Source organism: Rana temporaria, chromosome 9, assembly GCF_905171775.1.
Source record: "Rana temporaria chromosome 9, aRanTem1.1, whole genome shotgun sequence".
Taxonomy (NCBI): Eukaryota; Metazoa; Chordata; class Amphibia; order Anura; family Ranidae; genus Rana; species Rana temporaria.
Window position 1 is genome coordinate 16,054,225 of NC_053497.1, and position 18,843 is coordinate 16,073,067.

The window sequence follows — 18,843 nt, forward strand, 5'->3', positions numbered from 1 at the left end:
AAAAAAGGAGAGAGAAGAGAAGGAGAAAAAACTGCAGGCAGGAGTGTGTTTGCAAGCCAAAACCATCACTAGCAAAAGCAGAGAGAACAAAGGATATTGCAGACTGAGCCTGAGTGAGGTGTGCTTGCCTTGAACAGAAGGCATGATTGTTGCACCCAAGGGTGCTTGGCAGCCTTCGGGAAGGTAGAGGTGGCACCTTGACGACGCAGCTCTGCTGTTTTTTTGGGTGCCCAGTCCTGCAAATGATTTAAGGACAGCTGAGGACAAGGTGTTAATTCATACAAGAGCTGACCTTCCTCCAGGCAAAGCAGTCTGCTTATTGTGGAGGAATAAGGAAGAGGGGGGGGGGGGAGTGATGGATTAGCCATCAGGCTAAAAAAAAAAAAAAAAACAAGGAAGCCAGTGGGAGGATGGTGGAGCAGTGGACGGAGCCCCTCCAGGATGGGCTTGGAAATACTATCTGACTGATGTGTGGTGTTACAGAAGAGCCCACAGACCATCTCGCGACAGGAATTGCCTGGCTTTGCTTGTGTACTGCAGCATCTGTCTCACTCCACTGTGATATCCCTGTGAGGCAGCTGCTTGCTGATGCAGCAATACCTTGGATTATAGGAGTACTGCATTTTATTTATTTTTTTACTGGCAAAAGGAAGATCACTTCTAAATATTTTAAATCAAGATTTCATCACGCAGCATCCGGCATAAAGAGAGAGGAGCAAGGAATAGGCTGGTGTTGTGTGATTTAGGCTCCTGACTCTACTTTCTGCCCATGTCCATTTACCAATGCCTGGACCTTCTCCATGTCTGTTCAGCCAGACCCCTCTCCTGGCTTCCCATATGGTCAGAGGGGAGAGGTTGAGCTGCCAGGTAAAGGGACACAGGTCTGTCCCCTTCACCCTGAAAACATGCAGGTAAACCGGCCCAGGAGCACTGCTTACACCTACCCACCAACATGCCCCCGAGAGGAGCCAGGATCCTATGCCAAGCAATTCCAATCCAGACGCTTCTCCTATCATATTGGAGGCGCTGCAGCAAGTCCTGGAGGCCATACCCAGCAAAATGAAGGTGGGTAAATGTTGCACTGGCATGTACGTTTTGTAATCTGATGTGTGCACCCAAAAGTGACATTCATTTTTTAGGGTTGATGCCAGCAGGTTGAATCCTTCAGGTTAAACCCCCCAACAGCAAAAAATCCTGCACCTGAGTTCCTAGGTCTGCTCACCTGCCATGACGACCACCGGGGGTGTCTCACTCTCCTTCTTTTATTTTATTTTTATTTTGCATGACAGGGAAAATCTGGCTCCTGGATTATGCAAGCGATATGAACAACCAATGGGTGTTTTTGTCCCCTGGGGTCCACACATGACGGTAATATCAGTTGTGGGTGGACTGACCCTTTAAGAGGTAATCAGTTTGCATTCATATGTTCCGAGGTTAACCAATAAGTATGACATTTTTAAAAAACGCAGATGGGCAGGATTCGGGTAACCGTCTCCGTTGGGGCTACTCTAATGCTGGTGATATAGGATATAGAAGATATCGTGGATATGGAAGATGTGCTGACCCTGGGAAGTTTCTGTGCATTATACTTATAAAATGGAATCATAATAAGGCCAATCATGCGAGGAACACCATTTTTCCAAAGGTTATTTCAGCATGCAGGTGACGTACGCCTTTTATAGGTCATGGTGGGTCACTGAAAACCTGCATAGATATGAATTTGGTGTTGCAATAACCTTTGTAAATGTCTCATACGACATACGGTAGTTTGAATTGCAAGGTGGCAGCTGTTCAATGATACTAGGGGGCATAGTTATAAAGCAGTGAATGTCACTTTCACCAGTTATTCACCGATTTGTGAATCAATCACTGTCGTTTTAAACACCTACACCTGAAAGATTCACCTACAGACAATGTTTGGTGAATATTACATTCACTGATTTTTATAAATATGCCCCCCTCATAACCTGATGCCTTTTTAGCCCTAACACTGAAGTGACTTGATGTCCTGTGAAATATTGTTATCATTAACATCAACCACACACCCAAATGCCTTAAAAAGTATAACCAGTTACTGAGTGAAGATTCCGCTGATAAATAAAGCATGATATTTTTGAAAACCAGATTGTGCCCCTCTAGCTCCCATAGGCCTGGCAGCTGTTGATGCTTGTCCTACCCTTTTTGTTATGCCGCTGATCTATCACATGCTTCAGGTACCGCCAGGTATGGTGTTCGGCTTTTTTTTCTTTTGGCAAGTCCCCAATAGCCTTTTTACTGCACTTTCTTTGCAATCTGGATTGTTTCATTACAATTTTGTTGTGTCCTGTCTCCCAGAGTCTTACAATCGATTATTTTGGTTGAGGGCTTCTATAATCTCTGGGCTCTAGTGCAGGTGAGCTGTATGAGCTGCTGTTTCACCCCTATGCACCTTGTTCATGCATATCTTGTTGTGTCTCTTTCATGCACAGCCATTTTTAAAGTCTCTTGTTTTGACTGAGAGAGAGAGAGAGACTGAGGTCCTGTTCATATCAACGCACCAAATGAAAGCACAGAAAATTGCATGCGGTCCCGCAGAGTGCGAAATCACGTGTCCTCATTGTAGTTGCGTTGCACTGCCATTCATTCTTAAAGGATATCTGTAGTCGCAGCATAAACTTTAATTTTATAACATTTGTAATGGAAATACTTTTATCCAACTTCCTGGATTCCCTGCATGCTTTGAAACGTCTCCTCTGCTGTTTAATTTTGACTTCCAAGGACTACATATCCCATGGTACTTGCTGCCTGAAAGCAGTGATTCCGCATCCTGAATCTCCTCCTCTCAGCGCTTCTGTAGGCTCTGGCCTGGATTCAAAGAGATCTGCGCATTATTTACGGAGACGCAGGGCAACGATTTTGCCCTGCGCCCCCGCAAATTTGCTCTGCTGCCCTTGATTCACGAAGCGGAAGCTCCGTGAATTGCGCGGGCGCGCCGGCAAAATTGCCCAGGGCTAGAGCACGCAATTTAATTGATCCCGTAGGGGGCGGGAATCATTTAAATTAAAATAAATAAACTTTCCCGACGTGCATTGCGGCAAATGACGCCGCAAGGACGTCATTTGCTTCCAAGTGAATGTGAATGGCGTCCAGCGCCATTCACGAATCACTTACGCAAACGACGTGAAATTCAAATTTCGCGACGCGGGAACGACGGGTATACTTTAGCATTGGCTGCCCCTACTATTAGAAGGGGCAGCCTTACGCTAAACACGCCGTACGGAAACGACGTAACTTGCGTACGCAGGGCTCGCGCAACATTGTGAATCGGTGTTAGTATGCAATTTGCATACTATACACTGAGCACAATGGGAGCGCCCCCCTAGCGGTCATCGCAGGAATGCAGCCTAAAATATGCGTGGCATAAGAGCCTTATGCCACGCAGATTTTAGACTGCAGTCGGCGTTACGATGTTCCTGAATCAGGAGCATTCGGAACGCCGGAGCAAGTAAGCAATTGCGCTGTGTAACCTATGGTTACACAGGCGCAATTGCTTCTTGAATCTGGGCCTCTGTGAAATGTGTAGCACAGCAGTGCCTACTGGCAAGTTATAGTAAACATGTCACAGGATTCAAGGAAGTAAAAGTGTGGGGATGTTCGAAAACTTCAACATCGTTCAGATTAATAGGAGTAGGCTAGAAATATTTAAATTGCAAAGTAGAAATGAATACATGATTTAAAATTTTGACCATAGATACGCTTTAGCGGCACTCCAATATACTTTGCTAATGCACATGCATTTAAGTGCATCAGAAAGCATGGTCACAATGTGCAGTGCATTCTGATTCAGTGTGTTTTCACCACTTCAGCCCCAGAAGGATTTGCCCCCCTTATGACCAGGCCATTTTTTTGCGATACGGCACTGCGTCGCTTTAACTGACAATTGCGCAGTCGTGCGATATGGTACTCGAACAAAATTGACGTCCTTTTATCCCCACAAATTGAACTTTCTATTGGTGGTATTTGATCACCTCTGCGGTTTTTATTTTTTACGCTATAAACAAATAAATAACGACAATTTCTTTTTTTTACAAAAAACTATATTCTTTAGTTTTTTCTATAATAAATATCCCACAATTTAAGTAAAAAAACAAACAAATTTCTTCATCAGTTTAGGCCGATATGTATTCTTCTACATATTTTTGGTAAAAAAATAAAGCGTATATTGATCGGTTTGCGCAAAAGTTATAGCATCTACAAAATAAGGGATAGATTTATGGCATTTTTATAATTTTATATTGTTTTACTAGTAATGGCGGCGATCTGCAATTTTTATCGGGACTGCGACATTGCGGTGGACAGGTTGGACACTTTTGACACATTTTTGGGACCATTGACATTTATACAGCGAACAGTGCTATAAAAATGCATTGATTACTGTGTAAATGTCACTGGTAGGGAAGGAGTTAACGCTAGGGGGTGATCAAGGGGTTAAATGTGTTCCTTAGTTTGTGTTTCTTACTGTGGGAGGATGGGACTGACTAGAGGAGGAGACATATCACTGTTCCTACTTAGTAGGCGCAGACGATCTGTCTCTCCTCTCCTAACAGAACAGGGATTTGTTTGTTTACACACACAAATCCCCATTCTGGCTCTCGTGCCCGCGATCGCGTGTGACCGCCGGCCACGCGAATCGGATCTCCCACAGTGCAGTGGGCGCGCGCACCTGCTATAGCTGTTTAAAGGCCTGAATTACGGCTACGACGATTTGCGCGAGAGAGCCATCCTGCCACAGTATAATGACGGCGGCTGGTTGGCTAGTGGTTAAAAACAAAAAAGTACTTCCTTGCCACAGTTTTAGTGCATTGGGAAATCCATTCATATGAATGTGCCGCCGAAACGCAGCATAAAACATGCATCAACACACATGCACTGTGACCCCTACAAAGATTGAACCAGTTCTCAATCCCAGGATACTGAAATAGCAGTTTTATCAATTCTAGTATAAATATGCATTTACGCGTGCGAATGCACCTGCATGGCGAATAGAGGTGAAAACCTCAGCAGGGGTTCCCGCAATTAGCGGGACAGCCCTATTGAAAGCAATGGGAGGATGCCTGCTTATATGGAATTGTTCATACAGCGAACACGTGTGTATGGGCTGATCACGCGCATGTGACTGCTGCATGAGCGATTGATTACACGCGAGTGGGCATGATTAGGTGAAGGAGTCGGTAGGCTGCCCCTGCTTGTTATAGAGCTGGCTGGCTCTTGCACCTAATCATGCCCACTCGTCTGTAATCAGTCACTTATGCAGCACTCACATTCGAGTGATCAGCCCATACACATGTGATCGCTGTGTGAGCGAATTCCATATGAGCCCGGCAGCCCTCCCATGCGTCCGATATTGCTGGTTCTCGCAGCTCATCGTGGGAACCACCGATGAGGTCCTCGCATCTAATCGCTGTGCAGGTGCATTTGCAAGTGGGAAGTAGCTCTTTTTGCCTATTTAGAATAAATCATCGCCGTCAATCATCTTCCCTCTGGATAGGAACGCCCATTCCCCGCGGGGAGTCGGAATCTTCACTATAGGATTGCACAGTGAGTACGGGGCAAAATAAATAAATAAAGGCATACTGTAGCTCGCGCTACTATGCTTAATTTAATGCTAGAAAAAAAAAATTATAGGGTGAACCCCCTCTTTAAGTTGGAAAGGGCAAGGCCACAGCTTTATTAAAGCAAACTCAACATTTTCAACATTGAACATTTCATAACCAGTGTCAGTCACAGCCAGCTCTTCCCAGCACGTTTCCAAAAAGACCCAGAATTCCCTGGGGCGATCCCTTTTACCTGGGCTCAGGCCCATCCCATCCCCCAAATTGACCAATCCTTAAATGACCGCCACCTGGTACAGTACCTGGCCATGCCACCAACAGTCAAGACTCTCTTTCCCTAGGGGGCACAAGAGGCCTTCATAGTTTTAAAAAATCATCATAATGCACAAAAAACATTAGAGACATTAGATAGATAATGTAAATAAACAATGCAGCGCTCAAATGATATAAAGTGACAGTCCAAGTATAAATCAATGTAGGGGAAAGTTGATAGAGCTGATAGAAGACCGCAGCTTCAGTGTGAACATAGGCAGAGCACACCACACCACCGTGCTAATAATCTGCTCACCAGATGGTTAAGGCAACAGGCGTTGTAATTATGCAATGCAGAGGGTTAATGGGAAACCGATATTCCAAACTTGATGGATCGATCAGCATAACATCAAGAAATTCCAAGACTCAGACAATGGATGGATATATTGTGCAATCATCACATGGAATTAACCAATGAAAAGAAGGAAAGCAACAATAGTGAAGGTGAAGGTAAAACATACAAGAACTTATTGTAGTCTACTTACAGGTGTACAAAGATCATCATGACATAAAAAATCCGCGGCTCTCAGCGCGCTTGCATCGGCCAGCCTGACATGTTTCATCCGAAGTTTGATTATCATCAGAGGCGTGGCCAATGATGCAAGCACGCCCACATATATATATGTAACATCCTGGCAGTCCAGGTACTTGATAGGTCAAACCAGAACAGCCACCAGCTGTGCATATTAACCACTTAAGGACCGCCTCCTGCACATATACGTCGGCAGAATGGCACGGCTGGGCATATCAACGTATATGTACGTTGATCTTTAAGCCCAGCCGTGGGGCGCGCGCACGCGACCCGGTCCGAAGCTCCGGGACCTGCGGACCCGATCACCGCTGGAGTCCTGCGATTGGTCCCCGGAGCTGAAGAACGGGGAGAGCCGTGTGTAAATACGGCTTCCCCGTTCTTCACTGTGGCAGTGTCATTGATCGTGTGATCTCTTTTATAGGGATTCACAATCGATGACATCACACCTACAGCCACACCCCCCTACAGTTGTAAACACACATTAGGTGACACATAACCCCTTCAGCGCCCCCTGTGGTTAACTCCCAAACTGCAACTGTCATTTCCACAGTATACAATGCATTTTTTGCTGTGAAAATGACAATGGTCCCAAAAATGTGTCAAAATTGTCCGAAGTGTCCGCCATAATGTCGCAGTCACGAAAAAAATCGCTGATCACCGCCATTAGTAGTAAAAAAAAAAAAATTTGATAAAAATGCAATAAAACCATCCCCTATTTTGTAAACGCTATAAATTTTGCGCAAACCAACCGATAAACGCTTATTGCGATATTTTTTACCAAAAATAGGTAGAAGAATACGTATTGGCCTAAACTGAGGAAAACATTTTTTTTATATATTTTTGGGGGATATTTATTATAGCAAAAAGTAAAAAATATTGAATTTTTTTCAAAATTGTCGCTCTATTTTTGTTTATAGCGCAAAAAATAAAAACCGCAGAGGTGATCAAATACCACCAAAAGAAAGCTCTATTTGTGGGAAAAAAAAGGACGCCAATTTTGTTTGGGAGCCACGTCGCACGACCGCGCAATTGTCAGTTAAAGTGACGCAGTCCCGATTTGCAAAAAGGGGCCTGGTCCTTTAGCTGCATTTTGGTCCGGGTCTTAAGTGGTTAAAGCACAATCACAGGAGCCCAGGCCGCACATGCTCAGTGAGGCCAGAGTGTTAATAAAACAACAAACAGGAGAAGAATTACAACTGCTCATGCGCAGACGAACGATACGCTACTGCGCATGCGCAGCACGGGCGCACACATCCAATCAATTGGCTGTTGTCCTCAGAACTACTGTATACGGCCGGCCATCAATACCTAGATGGCCCATTTTTGTAAAAATTTGGCCTGTAGATGGTGGTGTAAATTTGGTGAGGCAGAATGGACTGCAAGCTCCCTTAACAGATATATTTGCATCGTGAAACAGTTGAAGCCCGGGGAGGCACACACTGCAGTAACAAAAGTGACTGACAAGGCTTTCTAGCCAGTCTGCTTACTTCTCCCCCCTCCTCGAAAAGCCTCAACTGTCTGTGTTTTCTGGTGACCCATATATTAGATCATTGTCTTCTATGAGGACACCATGTGGCTACATAGTGGCAGATGGCAAGTTGGTGTAGCTGTCAGAACTGAGTATAAATGGTCAGTGTCTCCTCGATTGTGCACTTGCTTGATGGACCACTTTCCTCCCACCTGGCACTTGTTCTATTCCACTTCATGTGCATAGATACAAGCTGGCTTGTTCCTTATATCCCAACAACCTTCATTCCTAAGCTCTCAATAAAAACACAGACATGAACATAACCTTTAATTGTAACTTCACACCCTGTATTAAAGGTTTATCCCTAATATTTTCCTAAAAAAAAAAAGCTGTTGAAATAATGAAATAAAACAATTTTACCGACATTTGTCTATATCAGGAGAATGAAAGAATGAAATTTATTTTATTATTATATTAATTATTTATTGTATTATAATTTATGATTTCATGTTTCAAGCTTTATCATACTCGGGATGTCTACTAGACTCTTGTTTGGACAGATTTAAGTGAGTTATTACTTAGAATTACAGGCCTACAATATAAAAGGCAAATTTCTATGCAAAACAATTGTATTGCTTTGAAATGCAAAAATCTGACATAATCATACCGCCAGGGTGGCTACAGTGAATGTGTATAGGAGAGGACTCTGATAGAAGTAGCTGTTCCATAATTTGTGTGTTTATCTCTGCCAAGTACTATTTTGTAATACAAGTCAGGCAATGGCTACCTCCAATACAGCCCTTCACACACACAGGTGCTTTGCTCTGTGACAGACTTCCTTTCAGTTAGTTGGTTCACATTCCTGGACACATCTGGAGCTGTCCTCATCGCAAAGGCATCTTTCCACATCTCCTATAAAGCCAGATGCTTTTAGAATATACCCCATATAGGTGTTCCATAGCTTTATCAAAAGCAGGACATGCTATCCTTAGGAAGAGATATGATTAACCACTTCAGCCCCAGAAGATTTTACCCCCTTCCTGACCAGAGCACTTTTTACAATTTGGCTCTGCGTCGTTTTAATTGACAATTGCACATTCATGCAATGCTGTACCCAAACAAAATCTGCGTCCTTTTTTTCCCCCCACAAACAGAGCTTTCTTTTGGTGGTATTTGATCACCTCTGCGGTTTTTATTTTTTGCGCTATACACAAAAAAAGAGCGTCAATTTTGAAAAAAACAACAATATTTTTTACATTTTGCTATAATAAATATACCCAAAAATGTTTTTAAAAAAACACATTTCTTCATCAGTTCAGGCCAATATGTATTCTTCTACATATTTTGGGTAAAAAAAAAAAAGAAATGTCAATAAGCGTATATTGATTGTTTTGCACAAAAGTTATAAGGCCAGATCCACATAGAAATGGATAGGCGCAGCGTATCAGAGATGCGCTACGCCGCCGTACGTTTTTCGACTTTGGTTAGAATCCTGAAAGATTGCGCGCCGAAAGTTACGGCGGCGTAGTGTATTTCTGGTGGCGGAATTCAAATCGGCGATTAGGGGGCGCGATTCATTTAAATGAAGCGCGTCCCCGCGCCGAATTGAACTGTGCATGCTCCGTTTCGAAATTTCCCGCCGTGCTTTGCGCGAAATGACGTCACAACAACGTAATTTTTTGAACTTAGACGTGAGTTACGTCCATCCCTATTCACGGACGATTTACGCAAAAAAATAAAATTCAAATTTCGACACGGGAACGACGGCCATACTTAACATGGCAAGTCTATCTATACGCCGCAAAATACCAGCTTTAACTATACGCCGGAAAAAGCCGACTAGGGACGACGTAAGAGAATGCGACGGTCGCGCATACGTTTGTGGATCGTCGGAAAAAGCTAATTTGCATACCCGACGCGGAAAACGTCGCGAACTCCACCCAGCGGACGCCAAAGTATTGCATCTACGATCCGAAGGCGTACGAAGCCGTACGTCTGTCGGATCGAACCCAGATGCTGTTGTATCTTGGTTTGAGGATTCAAACTAAAGATACGACGCAGGAAATTTGAAAGTACGCCGGCGTATCAGTAGATACGCCGGCTTACTCTCTCTCTGGATCTGGCCCATAGTGTCTAAAAACTGTGGGAAAGATCTGCGGTTTTTAGTGGTATTGCGACGGAGAGATCGGAGACTTTTGCCACTTTTTTGTGATCATTGGCATTTATACAGTGATTAGTGCTATAAAAATGCACTAATTACTGTATAAATGTCACTGGCAGGGAAGGGGTTACCACTAGAGGGCGATCAAGGGGTTAAGTGTGTGCTCCCTCACTGTGTTTTAACGGTGTGGGGGGTGACTAGGAGAGATGACAGATCGCTGTTTCTACTTTGTAGAAACAGACAATCTGTTTCCTCTCCTCTGACAGCACGGGGATTTGTGTTTACACACACAAATCCCCGTGCTTGGGCTCGTGCACGCAAGCGCGTGTGGCCGGCGGCAGGGATCCCTGCCGCCGGCCAAGTGCATTGGGTTCCCCGCTATGCAATGGGCGCGCGCACATGTGTCCGGCGTGTTTGCGCGCCCTTTGGTGGCTCTCTTGGGCAAATTGGGATTTCGCCCAGAAAAGCCATTCTGCTGCAGTATATCTGCGTGAGCCGGTCGGGAACCGGTCAAGATACTTAATCGATGACTGTCTAATTATACTGTTGTAGAGGCTCATACAGGCACCAAAAGGGATTTTTTGGGATGTATTCCTAACCCACACATGTGTTTCACAGCTCCTTTTGTAATAGCTGTGAGCTCTAGAAGTCTCATGCAATATATAGTAACTCCAGTCTATATCCATATCCTGAATCATGTTGTGAGTTTTCAACATCTCCTGATGCATGACTGCAGTCTCTGATAGATTTCTGTACCATAACATTAGCTGGAAATCAGGTGCTGTACTTTATGCCCCATGCATGAAGAAAGTTTATCATCACTGTTCCTGAGGAAATAATTCAAAGACCGATTTGAAGTCTAACCTCAAAAGGTGCCTGTACCTAAGCACCACTGCTAATTTAGGAACATTTTAGACCAGAACAGGTTTACATTATCAAGAGTAGGCGATGCCTGGTAAGCCCATGTCTACTTGGCCTAATTGGGAATTATACATTCATCTGCTAAAAAGCACAAAAAATGAAAATAAAGAAAGGGATGTGGATTTTTTTAATTATTACAGAGTCTATTAATAGCCAAAACATTTTCTTATTCAATTGTTTTTATTGAAGGTTTTCACAAAAAGAAAAGGAAAAAACGGTTCACAAAAGGTAAAGCCGGAGGCAAGGAAAATTAAAAGAATTACGGATCCTCTAAATAGAATACATACATAATAAAACACAAACAAAAGAAAAGAGTAGGTAATGATACGTTGAAAAGCAGTGGATGTATTCCCAAAAAACTGTAGTTATGAATAGCTACATTCTCTATATCAACATTCCCAATCATAAAGCAAAGGCACATATCCATACTTATTTCCATATACTTCAATCCTCCCATAGCCTGAAGGCCATACGCCATCAAGGGTGCTATATGAGAGTATGGTAACAGCATACACGTTAACCTCATTAATAAATTCATTCACTTGTTTGATCTTAAAATTCACCTTTCATGTTCTTAATGTCCGTCAACCTCCTTCATAATTACAACAGCTAACCTGTTACCTGAGATTTCGAAAAAAAAAAAAAAAAAAAAATCGCAAGTAAGAATATAAAAGAAAGGCCTGAAAGACAATAAAAAGGGGGAACAAAGAGGGAAGAAGGGGGGGGGGGGTTAAAGAACTCAAAACTCAAGCCTCGTACACACGACTGGTTTTCTCGGCAAGAAACCAGCAAGGAAGCTTTTTGCCGAGAAAATAGTTTGCGTGTATGGTTTTTCGTTGAGAAAACTGCCGGGAATGTCGACAAGAAAAATAAAGAAACCTGCTCTCTATTTTCTCATCGGGATTCTCAATGTTCTCGTCGGACTGTTTTCCGACGAGAAAACTTGTCGTGTGTATGCTTTTCCGAGTCTTAAAAAAAACACGCATGCTCAGAATCAAGTATGAGACGGGAGCGCTCCTTCTGGTAAAACTAGTGTTCGTAATGGAGATGGCACATTCGTCAGCATTCTGAACAGCAGAAAACGATCTGAAAGCACGAAGACTGAAAAGCGCGAATCGTCTCTCACCAAACTTTTAACTAACACGCAGTAACACGAGATTGGTGAAAGGAGCCCAAGGGGTGGCGCCATTGGAATCGAACTTCCCCTTTATACTGCCATTGTGCGTGTTGTACGTCACCACGCTTTAGACCGACGAGATTTTGGATTGACAGTGTGTATGCAAGGAAAGCTCGACAAGAGTCCCGTCGAGAAAAATTACGTTTTTTTCCTGACGAGATTACCGGTCGTGTGTACAAAGCTTAAGAACTTTTTCTTAGTTTTGGATGGAATGAAGAAAAACTAGAGCCTCTGTCAGGTTCTGCTGTCCATGGCTCTATTAGAGAAATGTCCTCTTACTCACTGCCCAAAAAGGGCACTTTTGATTATTATGCTTTCATAAGAACTTACATGAACTTTGCTTATAGAACCTTTTTTAATTGTATTATTCGCTTATGAATAACATATTGCCTCAATCTTTCTACTTTTATCAAGTTTATTTTTATTTTTTGTGCTTCTGGTTAGACCATAACAATTGTAGAAGAAGAGTTGTCTAAATCAGTGGTCTCCAAACTGCGGCCCTTTGCCTGCCTTTATCCGGCTCCTGGGGCACTACTCCTCCCTCTGATACAAGACACCATTCTGCCAACTGACGACATTTTGAACAAAGTTCCTCTTTCCTTTTTCATTTGTCCCTCATTTTTGGACTGATTTATATAGTTCTATATAAAATGCACTATTTATCTATTAAAAAGTGTTTTACAATGCAAAACCTTTCATCCAATTTCTAAATTGCTTCATCTGTAAATTCCAAAAGCCAGAATACAGGAATAGTAGTGGTTCTCCTTTAAGTGGATGGCGGGGGGTGTTCTATGCCTACATACCTCTACATACATTTGCTAATAGGTGTCCCTCATTTCCATCTTAGGAAGCAACAGCACTGAGTTATCCTGGCCTTCTGGCTAGGATTGGTGTGGTCACTGTCATCGTCCGGTGGAGGAGCTGTCATCACCCTGAACGGGAGTTCGGGGTGATAATACGAAAATCCGCTGGAATGATGGTGGCCTGGAAAGGCTAGTACTGGTGGCGGCTGCATTGTTGTTGGCGACTCTCTCCAAGAAAACCTGGAAGGGCTCTCTATCTGGCAAGGACCGCTGAGGGTCAGGCTTGAAAAGAAGCCCATGGTGTATGTGCCCCTGGAGTGGCAGTCCAGGGGTGCTGTAAAATCACTGTGAGTGAGGGTCACTCTGATTTATGGCACCACGGTCACTGCACTACATCACACCTTTTCCACCTGCCTCCTGGGCCGGGCCTTTTGGCCGGGACCGGAGGAAATCTTGATTCCTGGCTGGAGGGCCTGGTCATTGTCTTACAAAATGACCACTTTTCACTCTCCTCTCCACTTTGATCTCGCCACTTTCTTTTATTTAAGCCCTTTTGTCATTTTTTTATTTTTATGTTTGTACACGATTTTTGCACGTGTGACTGGTAGGGTGTAGGTCCTCGGACCTGCCCTGAAAGTCTTGGGAGAGTGTGGACATGGCCTTCTGGCTTAGTTCACCCTATCTCATGGGTTGTCCCTTCAGGGGAGCCCCACCTAGTACTTGGGTGGGTCTGTTTCGGCAGACCCTCCAGAGAATGGGGTCCATCTGGTTTCGGCCAGATGGACCAAGTGTATGTACCCCACTCCCCGTCTGGAGCCTAACGCCCGGGGGATCAGGGCAAGGCCCCCTGATTTTAAAGGGCTTGTGTATACCCGGTGCACTTTTTTGTATTTCATTCTTTATTTGTGTGCACAATTTTCTGCCACCGGGTGAAGTTTTTGAGTGTGTTCACACACCATGGGCTTTCAAAAAAATAAATAAACAGCACAAGTTAGCCTCCACAGACTGTTGGTGCATCGCACAATGTGACAGCCCACTGTTGCCCTTTGCAGACTTTGGTCCCTGGTTTTATTGAAAGCCAAATAGTTGCAGGGTACTTACGGCCATTAAATGATTGATAAACCTGAAAAGTTAGTTTGTGTATTTTCTGGGCTTTTAGCCAACCAAGCTCAGACGAATGCAGAAGCATGAATGAAGTGTCATATGACACAAACCACAGATCCTCCATGGTAGCTTCTGGTTGTTGTAGTAGAAGTAGATTTCTAAGCAGGTAACATTCCATAAATGTGCCAGTAATGAAGCCCTACCCTTCCACAGCCTATCAACTGCCTGACCTAACACGTTGGGGTTGATTTACTAAAACTGGAGAGTGCAATATCTGGTATAGCTATTCCTGGTAGCCAATCAGCTTTTAACTTCAGCTTGTTCAATTAGGCCTCTTTCACACCAGCGGACTGATCGTGTCCACCTGTCAGTTTTTTTAGGCGGACCCGATCGGATCACCCATTGTTCTCTATGGTGTCTGCTAACATCCGCCGAGTATCCGATCCGATAAAATCTGTCCAGCGGATCGGATCAGATGACAATCAGATGGAAAACGAACATGCAGTTTGCTCCTATCTGACGGCCCCATAGAGGAGAGCAGGCTGTGTCCGTGTTCGATCTGCATAGCGGAGCGGACACGGACCTGTCATCCGTCTGCTCAGCGAGAATCAGCAGAGAGATCCCCCGCAGAGCAGGTGAATTCCGCTTTGATGGATCCGCTCATCTGAAAGGGGCCCTAAGCTTTGACAAAAAACCTGGAAGCTGATTGGTTTCTATGCAGAGCTGCACCGGTTTTTGCACTCTCTAGTTTTAGTAAATTAATCCCATAGTCTCACATATTCTGAGCATGTAGTATATGAAGACAGGCTAGTGTATGAAGACAGCAGAAGCTGGCCATAAACATTAGAGATTAGCCAGATGTACTGTATGTATATGATGTCTTTTCAGGCCAGTTTCCCTCTCAAACAAGAGCACTGTAGTCGCAAAAGCACTTTTTGAAGAATGAGGCTGAGAAAGGATAAGGAAGAGGGAGCCACATGTAACCTAGTTCTGATGGCAATGAAAACAATATCAATTGGGCAAGAACGTTTTTTTCCCCCCAACTCTTGTTTAGGACTGTCACGCACTGCCTTAAGTCCGACAGAATTTTTTCATCGTAGATTCTGACCGTGTGTGTTCCTCATCAGAGTTTTTTCTTTGGAAATTCCGACCGACTTAGAAACAGAACATGTTCTCTTTTTTTCCCGATGGAAATTCCGTTTGTCTGTATGGAACTCCGACAGAGAAAAAAAACATGCATGCTCAGAATCGAGTCAACGCATGCTCGGAAGCATTGAACTTAATTTTTCTCGGCTTGTCGTAGTGTTTTACAATGTTCTTGGCAGTCGGAATTTGGTGTGAGTTTATCCCGACGGAAATTCCGATTGTGTGTACAAGGCATTACAGTCATTGGACTGTTGTCCAATCTGCTCAAAACAGGCAAAATTGGGAAACAATTCGAAATATGGCGGCACAGTGGTGTAGTGGTTAGCACTTCCGCCTAGCAGTAAAAATGTTGCTGGTTCGAAACCCAACCACGACACCACCTGCCTGGAGTTTGCATGTTCTCCCTGTGTCTGCGTGGGTTTCCCCCAAGTACTCTAAAGACATGCTGATAGGTTAATTGGATCCTGTCCAAATTGTCCCTAGTATGTGTATGTATGAATGTGAGTTAGGGACCTTAGATTGTAAGCTCCTTGAGGGTAGGGACTGATACGAATGTATAATATATATATGTAAAGCAATGCGTAAATTGACGGCGCTATACAAGTACCTGAAATCATAATAAATATTGATGGTCTCCTTCAGAGATAATCAGACCTGCCCCTCGATATCCGTAGTTCTCTACTGTCTTATTTATAGTTCTTTAAAACTAGTTTGTTTTATATGTTCAAATCTAATTTTGCAGATCCTTACATCACTTATTACTATTGATGTTTTTCTTTTCTATGTTATCTTTCAGTATATAACTAATGGATGGTATTAATCATCAAGCTTACTTGTACTTTATATTTCTCTTTTTTTTTCTTTCTGTAATGTGCTGTCTAATACGTAATTTTAATAAACCTAATTGTTTGAAGAAAAAAAAAAAAAAAAAAGGATTAGACTCAGACTAAGTAAATAAGGGTGAAAGACAAATCATTCATATGTTAGTTTGTATAACGGTAATGAAAGAATAAATATTAAGATTTCTTCCTAAATCAAGTTAAGGTTGTCTGCAAGAGACATCATCATTTTGCCAATTTAAGGCAAAGTGACAGGGTCTGCTGATTGCCCACCTCACCAGCAAGGTATAGTCATTATTCTTCACTATTTCACTGACTACCTGCTTTAGAGTTCTCACAGAAAGAGGCTTCCATGTCTGGATGATTAAATAAACTTCCCCATTTCATAGTGCTCACGCCTAAGCAGCCAATCGTCAAGCCTGAACTTTCAGTTGATGCAGGGAGAGTGACATGGTCTCTTAGGCTGCATTCACACCTGAGCGTTTTGTCGCCTGAAGCGCGACGCTCAAAAATGCTAGAGGGGAAAAAATACATTATTCCCTATGGAGATGGTTCACATCTCCACTCCAAAACGCCTGACGCCGAACGCCTGAAGCTCAAACAAGTTCCGGACCCTTTTTTGTCGCGCGTATCGGGAGGGTTGTTCGTTTTTGAGCGTTTCCATTTCCCATAGAAAGTAATGGAAACGCTCGATTCAAGCGACTAGCGTGACAACGAGCGTTTGCTACGGGCGTTTCGTCGCTTTAATCAATAGAACTTTTCACCCAGGCAGAAGATTAAAAAAATCTACCAACATAGCAACACGTGATGAAAAGATTATCATTTTTTCTACTGGCTAAAATAAAAAACGTCGAAGTACAAAAACGTCGGACGACGCTGTATGCAAACAAGCATGAATACGTGCGACAAAACGCCGGAAAAAACGACCGACGCTCAGGTGTGAATGCAGCCTTAGTGTCAGTGGGAGTAAACAGTGTCCCATTGGTATTAGGGGGAGGAATGTTGCCTCCATCATTGGTGTCAGTGGGAGGAATAGCCCCCCATTGTTGATGTCAGTGGAGGGAATCGTGCTCCACCATTGGTATCAGAGGTAGGAATCGTGCCCCATCATTGGTATCAATAGAAGCAATAGTGCCTCATCAATAGTATCAGTGGGAGAAATAGTGCCCCATCATTGGTATCAGTAGGATGAATCATGCCCCATCATTGGTATCAATAGGAAGAATAGTGCCCCATCATTGGTATCAATAGGAAGAATAGTTCCCCATCATTGGTGTCAGTGGGGAGGAATAGTGCCCCATCATTGGTGTCAGTGGGAAGAATAGTGTCCCATCATTGGTATCAGTGGGAGGAATCGTGCCCCATCATTGGTATCAGTGGGAGGAATAGTGTCCCATCATTGGTATCAGTGGGAGGAACTATACCCCACTGTTGCTGATAGTGAAGTTAATAATGCCCCATTATTCAGCAAAGGACCACACCTCGTCCCGGGCTGCAGTTTGGAGACCAGAGCTGTATACTATCTTGTTTCTTGGCTGATGGACTTAAATGGTACCTGCATGGTAATAACCTGTATCCCACAGAGAAGTTCCAAAGGGCAGATTCATTTATTACCCCCTGTGTTAGCGTTACAGGGCCCAATCTTCACCTGAGGTCCTATTGGGCTGCCAGATTGCATTGGACAATTTATGACCGTCTAAGTCACTGATATATATGTGTGCCCCCCTAGGGATTTGTATAAACCACAAAGGAGCAAGGAGAGATGGAAGTACGTTTCTTAGGTATGTAATTTAATATCTTCATTTGTTAGGAAAGCAGAATGGTAGTGAAGGATCAATACAGGAGAGTAAAAAGCCACTTTCATGATCAAAACAACACAACTCTCATCAGTTCAAGCCATACCTACAGCAGAGCAATTGCTTTTAATTTACTTGATGTTTCTGTTCACCCATGAGACCTCATATTTTGGCCCATTGCCTGTACATCTATATAGAATTGAACGCCTGTGTGGCTTATGGCCTGATGTATGATATATGGTTTTCCTCGGTATGACCCATCTCATGTCCTATTGGGAAGTAAACTATATATCTGAAAGGTCATTTTGTAATGTGGAGAAAGCTGGGTTTCATTCAGAGTTGCATTGTTCAGGCAGGGCCGTGTTTATACAGCGTGGGCCGGGAACATCTGGACAAGGAGTCAGCAGAGCCGCTGCAGTAAAGATTTGGAGTCTCTTGTGGTCGGTGCTGAACCCAGACACTACAGGAAGATGTGGCAGCTCTCCACAGTGCAGCTCTGTGGGTGAGACTCAGACACTCCTTTCACTAAGTTTTAGGAGTGAGCATTTGACGTTGCCTGTGGTACAAAGTACAGACATTTATTGCTTTCATCAAGAGCAAAAAAGCTGATAAAAAAAAAAAAAAGGAAAGTGCCCAGCGAAAGTAAAATTCAATCCAGTTTAACGTTAAACAATCCTGTGCTTTCACTAAATATCCATCTGTGTTGTGTTTTTTTTTTTTTTTTTATTAGGTACAGTCGCAGCTTACAAATAGGTAAGACTTGTTTGCAACAGTGACAAACATTATGGGCTAGATTCAGGTAGGGGCGCGCAATCTAACGGCGGCGCAGCGTATCGTATTTACGCTACGCCGCAGCAACTTACAGGTGCAAGTGCAGTATTCACAAAGCACTTGCTCCGTAAGTTGCGGCGGCGTAGCGTAAATGGGGCCGGCGTAAGCGCGTGTAATTCAAATGTGTAAGGGGGGGGCGTGTTTTATGTTAATGTGTGTTGA

At 43.5% G+C, this 18,843-nt stretch overlaps 1 protein-coding gene across 1 annotated transcript in view; it reads left to right on the forward strand.

The window, feature by feature from the left end:
* The first annotated feature begins 398 nt into the window (after nt 1-398).
* FGD1 (FYVE, RhoGEF and PH domain containing 1) overlaps nt 399-18,843 on the forward strand; it is a 267,137-nt gene continuing 248,692 nt past the window's right edge. The window contains exon 1 of the mRNA XM_040322864.1: nt 399-1,065. Within this exon, the coding sequence (XP_040178798.1) occupies nt 801-1,065 (265 nt within the window). The 5' untranslated portion in view covers nt 399-800. The remainder of the gene's footprint in view (nt 1,066-18,843) is intronic.